The sequence below is a fragment of the Otolemur garnettii genome, unplaced genomic scaffold, assembly GCF_000181295.1.
Source record: "Otolemur garnettii isolate 467f Iridium unplaced genomic scaffold, OtoGar3 scaffold00050, whole genome shotgun sequence".
In the NCBI taxonomy this organism is placed as follows: Eukaryota; Metazoa; Chordata; class Mammalia; order Primates; family Galagidae; genus Otolemur; species Otolemur garnettii.
The window spans coordinates 483,706-496,481 of NW_003852445.1; the positions used below are offsets into that span (position 1 = coordinate 483,706).

Below are 12,776 nucleotides of genomic sequence, written 5' to 3' on the forward strand. Positions count from 1 at the left end.
GGCTCTGTCTCAAAAAAAAAAAAAAAAAAAAATCTTGAGTTGTGCATGCCAATACAAAACCATAGATTTCTGTGAGGACTTATGTACACATTTTTTCACATACCCCGAACATCTCTAGACTGCAGCTGCCTGCGCCTAGCACGCATGTTGATGAGCTCTAAAGTGATGATGAAGGCCTACTCCAACTCTCTGCTTATTTACTTACTTACTTTATTTATTTATAGAGTGCCATGGCATCACAGCTCACAGCAACCTCAAACTCCTGGGCTTAAGCAATTCTCTTGCCTCAGCCTCCCAAGTAGCTGGGACTACAGGCACCTGCCACAATGCCCAGCCATTTTTTGGTTGTAGTTGTCATTGTTGTTTGGCAGGCCCAGGCTGAATTTGAACCTGCCAGCTCTGGTGTATGTGGCTGGTGCCTTAGCAGCTTGAGCTACAGGCGCCAAGCCTCTCTGCTTACTTTAATTCTATGCTAGAGGTTGAGGTACTGCATAGCCTTTATTTAGCCTTTGTCTCTCCTTTGAAAGAGATCACTATTGTTGACCTAACAAATAATGGATAACAGATCTGATGATGCTATGACTCTCAAACTCAGGCAGGAGATTTGACTTAGATAATTAGCATAGATTCATTTTTCACGGGGTGGGGGAGGGGCAGGGAGGGAATAAATTGTGAGACTTTAAATGTGTCACTTCCCCAACCTTGTCTTTGAGTAGGAAGCTGATTGCAGTATCTCTTCAGTTTCATTTGCAAAATGCTTATCTAAATTCCCCTGAAATCAATTTTTAATAGCAAGACCAATTTAGATTCTTTTAGACTATTAATGAAGTTCTAATCATAATTTGGTATGGCAAATGTGATTTCCACATATAAATACAGCGAAAGGATGAAGGATAAACTTGCTGTCCTATATTTGTATCCCTCATAGTGTCAAATACTATCCCTAACAGATATGATCTCATCACAGGTATTATTTCCGTGTAACTGCTCTGGAAGTCCCCCACATTGAGACTTTTCTGTAGTTGCCCATTATCACTGAATAAAACTGAGGTACATTTTAGGACAGCAGTTCTCAACCTGTGGGTCACTACCCACAGGAACTGTATTAAAGGGCAGCGGCATTAGGAAAGTTGAGAACTACTGTTTTAGGATCACTGTTCTTCTACCTGTTTGTGATTGTACTTGAGAACGTCTTAGGATACATTTTCACCTCTATTGATTAACTAGTCCTGGGCTTACCTCGGGAAGAGACAAATCAGATGTGGTCTTCATTTTTATTAGACCCTCAACCATGAGGAATGCAGAGTTTCATAGACAAGATAAGTATGTAAATGGATTTTCAATGGAAGCTAATACGTTCTTATGAAACAGGTATCATCAAAGTGCTATGGATGTTACTAGGCATGAAAAATTCTTTTGTAAGTCTTACCACAAGTTGTCCAGAAATTACTGCATGTAGAGGACTTTATCCTTGGCACACATGTAGAGGGAAAATAGGCAGTAGATGGAAGGTTAAATGTTAGAGTAGCACCATTACGTGCTAGCCTGATAGATTTAGATAATGCACCAATGGCACATCTAGATTATTATTCTAAGAAGTTCTGTAAATAGCAAGGATTTTTCTTTGATAAATGAACTAGAAACTGTCTCTGGCTTTTGCTCCCCAAAGAACACATTATTCAGTGCTACATTGCTATAGTGATAATCAGTAAATGGCAAGGCCCACATATTCTAATGGTGACAACAGTGTGACATCAAAAATGGATCTATAAAAGTGGTAATGTTTTCTGATTGGTAAGGATTCTTGAGTTATTTCACTAATACTTCCACCCCGAAAAATGGAGGATGTCAGGATCTGTAAGCAACTGTTGAATAATACAGTGGCTGTAATGAACCAGTACGCAGGACCTACAGTAAACACTTGAAGAATTTTCTGATGCACCAGCATATCAAGCAAACTGTGTAACTTTAGATAAAGAGACTTTGGTTTGGCTTGTAATTATGCGTGGAGTTACTGTTTTTTTACACCTAATATTTATATAGGCTGTGCATCTAGGAGAGTAAGTCACAAATAACTGATATTTTGAATCAGGGTACTTTCACCAATTGAAGGGTAGACTGCACTTGTCTTTCGGCAGCGATAGTTGTAAGCAAAGATCATAAAAAGAGGAGAGATTGTGTATGTTTGTCAGAGCAGCTCTCGTTTCTGTTTCCTTCACTGAGCCCTAACTCCTGATTTTATTATTTTTTGGAAATTTTTGTTGAAGACTTTGATAGAACACAGTTGTTTTGCTAATTAAAGAGATTCCCCCCACTATTTTTGTTTTTTTGTTTTACAAATTCATGTTTTCTCAGAAGAACGTTAACCAGCCTCTTCCCTGCCTTCATGTTACAAATCTAGTTTGTGTGTCACGGATTAAGTAATCTATGTCATGGGATCACTTTATAATCGACGTTTAGGGACCTCTTTTTCATTCAGAGGCATTTGCCACTTTGAATGTACTGATACTTTTCTCAGTGTCTGGAGGAGGATGGGTATTTCTGTCTGAACCAAGGTGAAATTTTACACCTGTTTCTCAGTTCTTTACGTTCCTCTTTTATTGTCTGTCTGCTGGCTGGCATTTTCCTCACTCCCATTTTATCATCGGTTGTGGACTTAACTAACATGACATTTACTCCTCTTCCCCCATTATTACTGAAGACATCTGTGAGATGGTACTTTTATCTTTCATAGTTGATGCTGGAAAAGCGACACATGCAATGAAAGCATCCCTCTCTGACTCAGCTCCTGTCACACATCTCCTTAGTGTCTCAGTGATGTGGCTTGAAATGATAGTGCTCACATCTCTTCTGCAGCGAGTTCACACGGAAAGCCTATAATCATCTGTTAGATATCAGAGCCGCTTCCCCCACCACAGACTGTGATGTCACAGACCCGAGATTATTCTCTGTCAGCAGGAAGAAACTGGAGAGGAGATGAATCTTCAAGACGGACTACATCCTTGTTCAAATTGGATTACTTTATAAAGAAAATTAACCATAATTAGGAACAAATACACTGGCTTGAAACACTTTGCTCTTATACTGAGATAAAAAAATTCTTTAAAAATTTTTTGCAGTTACTATGGATATCAGTGCACATTTAATGCATTTAAAAATATCATGTAGTGTTGGTCACTTGAAATTACATGTTAACACATAAAAATGAATTTTAAGTATGTTTCTAATTTTATATACAAAATTCTGTTGCTTGTTATTTCAGACAAAAATGACTTTTCTTTTTAAGGTTGTATGTCAACAGCCACTAAATGGATGTGCTTTATTTTGACCTATGTACCTATTTTTGTTTTATTTGGTTTAAACAAAAACCTTATAGTTCTTGGATGATTTAAAATGACCAGAAACTAAGGATATTGTAACAGATATTATTATAAGGACATGGTAGTTAAAATATTTGCTGCATTTCTATGAAAGAAACCGATAACACACTGAACCATATTACTTTTACAATATGTCCATGTAGTACACATGAATAAAATAAATTTTAAATTACAAAAACAAGCAGGCAGTAATTGAATACTTCCACGAATGTTCAAAATCTCTTTAAAAGTTAACTCTATCAACACCAGGGAAAACCATATCTTCTGGTATTAACATAAACTCCTTTATCTATTTGTACCCAGGAAATGCTAAGTTGAGGCAATCTTCAATGTTTCTTATTTCCTTTTTCACCAAAATGAAGAAGATGTAGGTTATCCCAAATGGCTGTGGGGTATTTTTTTGAAAGCTGTTATTTAAATTTCAATGATAATTTTTTCAGAATGGATTATTATAGAGAAAAGCCTTGATTTAAATAGGAAGGAAAGTGAAGATTGACTGGGATAAGGAAGGGATGTAGCTAGTATCCTTTTGGTCATCTACTGTCATTAAAAGAAAAGTTATGGAAGCAAAGTTACCAAATGAGTAGGACATGAGACTCTGTTTATATGACAATGAGTCAATGAAATCCAGAAGACCTAAGCAGTACAGTTTTATGTCCCTTCCAATTCTATGTATTGGAAGCAAATTGAGCATATTATAAATCCCACACTTTTGCTTAAATTAATTTAAAACATCTTTAATTATGCTCTGAGATGTTGATTAGTACTTTTTGCTTAAGATACATACATATTTTGAAGCATGTCGGTTTATATTCTAATAAAGAGGAAATAGGTAAAAAGAACCCTTAAGGGTTCAGGTAAGTCTCAGTATAGGTAAAAAACAAACAAACCAAAGACCAAAAACAACAACAACAACAACAACAACAAAACTTTTAGGTATGTCTGATGTACAAACAAAGTATTTTGAGATTTAGAAATAAACATTTTTCTCTGAACAAATTGCTATATTACACAATCACTGCTTGTATTTAAATTGCTGTTTTTCTTCGGTGCTAAAAAATGACAAGTGAGTTTCTATAATGATTTCAAACGCAAAAGATTGCTGATATACAAGGTTCTTTGTAGACTGTCTTGAAAAGAGTGAAAGGATCCTGTAATTCATTCTCAATTAAAATTTGGAAAAAGGAAAGAATTCGGAGAATTGGAAGAGAATTTCCAATTTGACTGTTTCTAGACAAGTGTTGAATAATCACTTCTGATAACTTTCCTGGTATTATCAGAAGGTCTCCATATTTCAGTGTGATTTTCCTTTGTTGTTTCCCTTTTCTAGAATACTAGAAATAAGATTTTTTTGTTGTAGGACTTCTGTATAAGACTATGCTTTGAATCTGATTTTCCCGATTAAATGTATGTGAAAACAACAATGGTTGGATTTCTGCTAACAATCCATTAGGAAATTAAAATATCAGGTGAAGGAGGTCAGATAGTTCCTTTCTGCTGTTTTAACAAAAGCCAGGCTATCTAATAGTCTCATTATGGAGTGATTTCTAGGGAATTTCTAAAAAAGGAGTGTACCCTTTAAATTTTTTTAATGGTGTCAAGAGTTCTTTTGCATTTTCTAGTACAGTTTGGACCACTGATTTGAGTTAAAGCTTTTGAGGTTTTAAGATAACCAGCTATCTTTTTGTTCTTTTTTGTTAAATCAGAAAATTGTCCTCATTCAGTCTGTTATAAAAATATGCACAGTATCTTTAGGGTAAATAAGTCCCATAAGTTCTATGAGGGTGTCTATACCTTAGTTTACTAGAGATTGTTATTTTTTTAGTGGGAATGAGAATGACATCACAGATATTTTTTTCCTTGCTAACAGTAAAAACTGGTCATAGTCATTTGTTTTTTGTGCATTAAAAGAAACATTTAAAATGCTTATTAATTTTTCTTTGTTTTACCGAGTACCCTAGGAAACAAAGTTCAAAGTTCATTTGAATATGTTTGGTAAATAGTGCCTGTGAATGGCTTTTAGGCACCATTCAGCATTTTCTTCATGCATTTTTCAAGTTATTATTAAATGAAACCAGGATTTTTCAAAAATGAAGACAAAGGTGAGACAAATACAGCAAAAGATGAATGAGACTTTTTGGATGTTTTATTATCTAGTTACGAGTGATTTGTTTATGCACCATAAGTAAAAATAAATGTTTATCTCAGAAAGCTTAAATCTGCAGCAATCTTAAGGGAGGATTGCATGAAATTCAAATCTACTCATTCAGAGCACGAGCAGATTTAATTTTAGTTGCCAAGTGATCAATTAACATTATAAAATTAAATCTTACCTGGTAGTGGTTTGTTTGAAGCTCCGTAATTTGAACTCTGGCTGGAAATAGTAAGCTTCGTACCTGAGATGCCTTCTGTACTTCCCCTTCGTGTTCTCTTTTCCCGGTGCGTTTTATTTCTTGCAGTGTCTTTATTTCTGTATTCCTGATAATCCTGAAGCATTAGTTAGGACAGCATGCACTAGATGGAGACTATATGGATAGGATTATAGAACCAGAAGGGTGAATTTTGCCTTTATCTGGTAACAGCAGTTGATCTGACTGCAGACAATTTGAGTGTTCAGAACTTATTAAAAATTCATTGAATGCTTCAGCAGTGAGAAATCCTGGCTGTTTCTATAGACATTTTACCCTCTGGAAAAGTTCTGTTTGTTCATATTTCAGAACTACACATGCTCCCAAATCAAGCTGCTTTATAAAAAAAAAAAAACACCCCCAAAACCCCAAACAACGACCTGGTCTAGAAGCATGGATGTCCTCTTGCACTCTCTGGCTTTCCTTGTTTTTCTCTTTACCAACTTTTCAGTCCATTAGCTAGAGGATAAAAGGATTTCTTCTTCGGTTCTCCTAGTGCCCCTGTAACACATAGTTCTGGTGCGCTGTTTTTCAAGTAGCAAGGGAAAAATCCGAGAGGAGGTATGGCTTTATCATATCTCCGGACACGGAGTCTACTTGGCATGAATGAAAAGCTGAGATGAGCTATTCAAGCCAGCCGCAAACTGATGGGATGACGCTTTCATACATAATCAGCCTGTTAATTACTTCTCCTGATGGACAGCAGTATATCCTGAAAGGAAGAAAGAGAGGCGCAGATGATCATATTCGTTGTGATAGGTGCTCTCTGTTTGAACAGCTTGTCATTGAGAAATGAATCCAGGAACAGCTGCAGCTCTGGAGAGTGATCAGGTAGAATGGGCAAGAGTTATTTTGACAGTTAAGTGACGTATTTTGGGAGGAAAAAGAGAGCTTAGTACAGAAGTAGAATGAGGTTCCAAAATGCTTTTGGAAACGTTCTTTTTTTTCCCTCTGAGTCTTTTTGCCTGGAAGCTTTTCTTTCTTTCTTCTCCTTTTCTTTTTTTAACCTTTGCTATACATTGTTTAGAGAAATTTTGCCAAGTTGTTTTCTCATCATATAGTTTTTCCCAAAAGAAGGGAAATCATTTTTAAAATGTCTTTGAGATAGAAAGAGCATATTGTGAATTTTAAATATTTGTAACAGGGAAAAGGCTGCTTTTGGTGAAAGGCACACTGTTTTACACATCTTTTGGAAATAAATATTTTGTTGCTTTGTGATAAGGCGGTAAGAGTCATTTAATATAAAATTTTAACAAGGTCTTCCTTACATTTTTTTCTTAAATTAGAAGAAATTCTGATTAGCTGTATAAAACAATGGATCTAAAAATATCAATTTTATCATTTTTGTACTTCAGTTTTTGGGTTTTTTTGGAGACATAGTCTCACTTTATTGCCCTTGGTAGAGTGCCATGGTGTTACAGCTCACGGCAACCTCCAACTCCTGGGCTTAGGTGATTCTCTTGCTTCAGCCTCCTGAGTAGCTGAGACTACAGGGGCCCGCCACAACACCTGGCTGTTTTTTACTTTTGTAGTTTGGCTGAGGTGGGGTTTGAACCCGCCACTCTCAGTATATGGGGGCCGGCACCCTACCCACTGAGCCACAGGTGCCACCTTGTACTTCAGTTTTTAAAACTTACAAGAACATTTTCTCCCTAGCTGTTAGTAGGGTCTTTTAGGAATATGTCTAGATAATAGAAAGTTTTAAAAAAATTATTACAAAAAATTTCAAACTTACACAGACCTGTGAAGTAAGGCATGAATTCTCATAATCCCATTGCTGAAATTGAGTAATTATCAAAACATTTTTTATTTGCTGAATAATTTTAAAACAAATCTTATTTCAGCTCTTCAACCTTTAGTATGTATATTTTAAAAGTGTGGACACTTTTTCCACATGGCCTCTGTGCCATTGTCACAACACACTTAACAATAATTCTTTGGGTCATATAATATGCAACCATTTCAAACCATTTCTCATGTCTCAGAAACTGTCTCTTTATGTAGTTAATTTTAGTGAGAATCCAAAGTGTATACTTTATATTTAGTAGGTATTAGAATTTTAGAATTTTAAATACTACTGTAGATGATCATATATGAGAAAGAAGTAAATTTTAGTTTATAATAGTCTTCTACATGCTCATATAATAGGAGTATCTATATAATAAAACCTATCTTTAGAATATTTTCTTGAATTTTCTACTTAATATTTCATGAAACAGCTGGCTGCTGTGGCTCATACAGTAATCCTGGCACTCTGGGAGGCCAAGGTGAATGGATTGACTGAACTCAGGAGTTCAAGACCAGCCTGAGCAAGAGCAAGACCTCATCTCTACTTAAAATAGGAAAACTAGCCAAGCATGGTGGCTAGTGCCTGTAGTCCCAGCTACTTGGGAGGCTGAGGCAAGAGGATTGCTTGAGCCCAAGAGTTTGAAGTTGCTGTGAGCTATGAAGCCACAAACAAACAAACGTACCATGAAACTGAGAAGCATGTAGTTTTGTGTGGTAATAATTGTTTATTGGTTTGTCTCTTTGCTTTTTATAGGTTTTTCTTGACTTTTTCGAGATTCTGCCCCATGATATTGAGGCTATCTTTTGAGTTGGACAAACCCAATCAAATATATTCTAGAGTCAATTCCACTTTATTGCTGAAAACACCACCTTATTAAACATTATAGAACACTTCTATAATAATTATTTTAAGTTTTTTCTTTTCTTTTATTTTTTAGAGTCAAGGTCCCACTCTGTAGCCCAGGCTAAAGTATAGTAGAATATCATAGCTCACTGAAACCTCTAACTCCTGAGCTCAAGTGACCCTCCTGCCTCAGTCTCCCAAGTAGCTGGGACTACAGGTGCACACCCCCATGCCTGGGTAATTTTTTGATTTTGATTTTTTATAGCAACAAGGTCTTACTGTGTTGTTGGTCTTGAACTCTTGGCCTCAAGTGATTGTCCTGCCTTGGCAAAGTGCAGGGATTATAGGTGTGAGCCAATATGCCTGGCCAATTCTCCACATTTTAAGTCATTGATGATAAGGCCATTTCAACATTTGTGATTTAGAGTCCTGTGAAGATCTAAAATAAAATCAGTACAAATTTATCAAATGGGGCCTTTGTGTTGTTCATGAGGATCAATGACTGTAAGATTATATACTTTCTTCCATTAATGTCAAGGTTTCTTTTCCCATATGAACTTTTTTTCCTGTAAGGTGTGAACTCCTGGCTCCTTTCTGATAAAGCATAGCATTTGGCTGTCCACTTAACTTTTCCAGGTATGCAACAGCATGAGATCCGGAAATAACCTGTGTGCTGCAAACCTGCTGAAATGTATTCTCATTCAGATGCTCCTTCTTTCTCTCATCTCATCCTCCAGATTGAAAAAGAATGCGGGGAGGAGGGGCTCGGCACCTGTGGCTCAAGAGGCTAAGGCGCCAGCCACATACACCTAAGGTGGCAGGTTCGAATCCAGCCCGGACCTGCCAAACAACAATGATGGCTGCAACCAAAAAATAGTTTGGCGTTGTGGTGGGGGTCTGTGGTTGGGAGGCAGAGGCAGGAGATTTGCTTGAGCCCAAGAGTTGGAGGTTGCTGTGAGCTGTGATGCCATAACACTCTAGCCAGGGGGACAGCTTGAGGCTCTGTCTCAAAAAAAAAAAAAAAAAAAAAAAAAAAAAAAAAAAAGGGGGGGGGGAAGATCCAGGAAGCCTTTAAGAAAGCCATGGTAGCAATTATATTCTTGACTCAAAGTCACCACTGAGAACTGTGCACCCACTTCTACAGCTATAGAATATTGCTTTTCCTAGGTTCTTGCTCTTACATATCCTGTAATGATATGGCATAAGTGTTTTTTAACTTTGTTAAACTTTTTTATGTTCTCCAATTATGCCTTGTCCCTTAAATTGTGCTGATCAAGAAGTATGGGTTTATTACCTACAAATGTGCCGATCACTTATTGAAAGCTTAGGAAATAGCTACTGTTATATACAGATAAGCTGAATGGGAAAAGGTGAGGCAAAATGCTCTTTTTCCCCTTTCCAAATTGTCTCTAATTTTTCTTCATCATTTATAATGCAATGTCAATATCAGGAGAGCATTTTTCAGGTCTCCAGTGCTGGTTGTACTGGAGAACTTTGTATAGTTGGTGAAACAGAAGTTGCATGTGTAAAAGGGAACTGGAATAATAGATTGACTATATTTGGGTGTATATGTCACTATATTTCAAATCATTATCTCCTAGTATAATACATGAGCTATAAATGAAATTAATAAGAAAATCACTAACTTAAGTAATGGCCTTTAGAGTTCCAAATCAAAAATAGATGTACCTCAGCTGTTAGGAGAGGTATGTTCTTCCAAGACTTTATGCTTGATATCTTTGATGTTGATCTTATTTATAAAAAGCTGCATTTGTTTTTACTTTCAATAGGATGGACTTTCTGCTTTAAAGCAGGGAAGAGTTGTCTATGTGAATAATGTCATTCAGTGATCTAATCAGTTGAGTAGCTAGTTGGGTGGATGGCTTAGTTTTTTCCACTCTAACTGTGAGGAGAAGGAGGCAAGAGTCCCATGGAAATGGACTTTTATGTTCTCTTTGCCTATAATAAACTATGATTTTTCTCTTGGTCAGATGTCTTCCTCCCACCTGCCATTTTGTGACTCCTTTTATTCTCATATTTAATCTCAACTCTCTCATTTCCACTATAAAGTTGACCAAACAACTTTAGAAGCTTTATAGGTTTTCAGATAAGTTTGTGTATAATGGGATAAATGATCTCCCCTGCCCCAAGGTTCTTTCTTGCTAAAACATTTGGTCCATACCTAAAAGGATGTTCACAGCTGTTTTTTAGTCTTTGTAAATTGTAACTGCTTTTTTAAAGACAAAAAAAAAAAAATCTCTTTATGCTCACTAGTTCTTAGATGAGTAGGATTTGTGACTAATGGTTTCTTCTGTGGCATCTGCTTATTTTTAAGGCATTTCAAATATTCATAATCTCAATTGAGTGTGATTATTTTTCAGTTAATAAACTATGAGAAAAGGGTTGTGTTTTAAGAGTAGACTCATGGAAACTTTTTCTAAAATAAATTTTCTTTTTAATTCTTGTTAAAGACATCAAACCTTTGTTGGCCTTACATGGGTCATGCTAGATTATTTCTAGCACTTTAATGATGATAACTAACAGGTTCTTTAGATGAATAATACATTTATTTTACCAGCTCTGAGGAGACTGTTATCATTTCTTTTTATAAGGGAAGAAACTAAAATACAGAAAGGTTAGGTAACTTGCTCAAATTTTCCCAACTAGGAAGGTGTTGAACTGTGCCATGAATCCCTGCAAAGTGATTTCAGAATCCAATAAGATGCCCCACTGAGAATAAAGATCATTTTGTTTAAGCATAACACTTAAGTCCCTGAATAAATTTGAAATCGTGGGGACTGTCCAGAATAACCAATATTCAACCAAAATGAGATCTGAATTGACCTACAGATGTCTTTAAGAAGGGGACACTGAATTTAATATATATGGAACATTTTCTTCCTATTTTCCATGCTTTGTATTTGTTTGTTTGTTTATTTATTTTTTGAGACAGACTCTTACTTTGTTGCCCTGAGTAGAGTGCCAGAGCATCATAGCTCACAGCAACCTCAAACTCCTGGGTTCAAGTGATTCTCTTGCCTCAGCCTCCCAAGTAGTTAGGACTACAGGCATCTGCCAAAATGCCTGACTATTTTTGGAGGCAGGGTCTTGCTCTTGCTCAGGCTGGTCTCAAACTTGTGAGCTCAGGCAGGCCATCCACCTTGGCCTCCCAGATGGCTAGGATTACAGGCATGAGCCACTTCGCCCAGCATGCTTTGTATTTATAAAAGGGTGATTTATTTTTCCTTCCAAAATTGTGTATTCTGTTCTCTTATGGTCTCATATGTTGTAATATATTTTAAAATACTAATCACTTCTGTATAATTAAATTTTTTTTTAAAAAAGTGTGGTGCTATGAGGGAATATGAACTAGATTTGTTGTATGTTACAATGTAGTTGGTCATTAGGAAGCAATTCTGTTTTCATTTGGGTAAAATGATTGCATTTCTGTCTTTTACCTCAGACTCTTTTGAAAACATCTTTCATATTTAAAGTTCTTCAGTTTATTTCTCTACTATAGCACAGAAATACTCTACTCATTTTAGGCCTTCACCTGTGCCCTGGTGTTAAGCCCTTTTCTGTCACCCTTCCAATTTTGGATGCTTTTCAGTATATTCCTGACCACCACTAGAGGTCTCCAGACCACACTTGAGAAAGCTTTGATTTTTATAACCATAACCTAGTAAGTAAGTGGAATACATATGTTCCAAGAGAGATTGGTTAGTAATATTCCTCATGAAATATTTATTAAGTGCTTCTTATGTTCTAGGTTCTAGAACCATTCTACATCCTGGGGATAGATTAAAAAGAAGTAAGATTTCTGACCCTAAGAATCCTGCAGGGTAGTGAGGACACTAATGGTTGAACTCAAGGCCACAAGACAGCATGGTAGGCCTGTCCACATCACATCTTCTTAGAGTCTCACGACTGGGGAACTTCAGATTTCCACGTTCCTCCGAGTTCCACTTGTGCTCTCGGTAGCAGTGAGATTACTCCTGCTTTCTTGATGAGTATGTGGTACTCCATCTTCCTCAGTCTGGGAACGAGCTAGTCTCTGAGGCAAATAGGATTGATTACTTGAGTGGGCTCTGGGATTTTTTTGTTGTGGTTTTTGTTTTGTTTTGTTTGTTTTTATTTTTTTGATATCCTTCTCAGTAACTCGTCTAACCTTTAGGGAAGCTGCTCCTTATCCTACTGAAGAAGGCAGGCCCCACAGGATTTGGAACATTCTACTTCCATTTTGCTTCATTCCAGAAAAATTTTTAAGAAGAATCTGTGTCCCATTTGCTTCTCTTGTCTGTTGGGGGTGCTTAACTAGCAAAGTGTCTCATAGTAACAGGCTAGTAGACGTGATCT

General features: G+C 36.5%; 1 protein-coding gene across 1 annotated transcript in view; it reads right to left on the reverse strand.

Moving 5' to 3' along the window:
• The window catches only part of CHRM5 (cholinergic receptor muscarinic 5), a 77,521-nt gene extending 70,943 nt beyond the window's left edge, over nucleotides 1-6,578 (reverse strand). The window contains exon 1 of the mRNA XM_003791682.2: nucleotides 5,714-6,578. Coding sequence (XP_003791730.2) covers nucleotides 5,714-5,876 — 163 coding nt within the window. The 5' untranslated portion in view covers nucleotides 5,877-6,578. The remainder of the gene's footprint in view (nucleotides 1-5,713) is intronic.
• Between the last annotated feature and the right edge of the window lie 6,198 nt (nucleotides 6,579-12,776).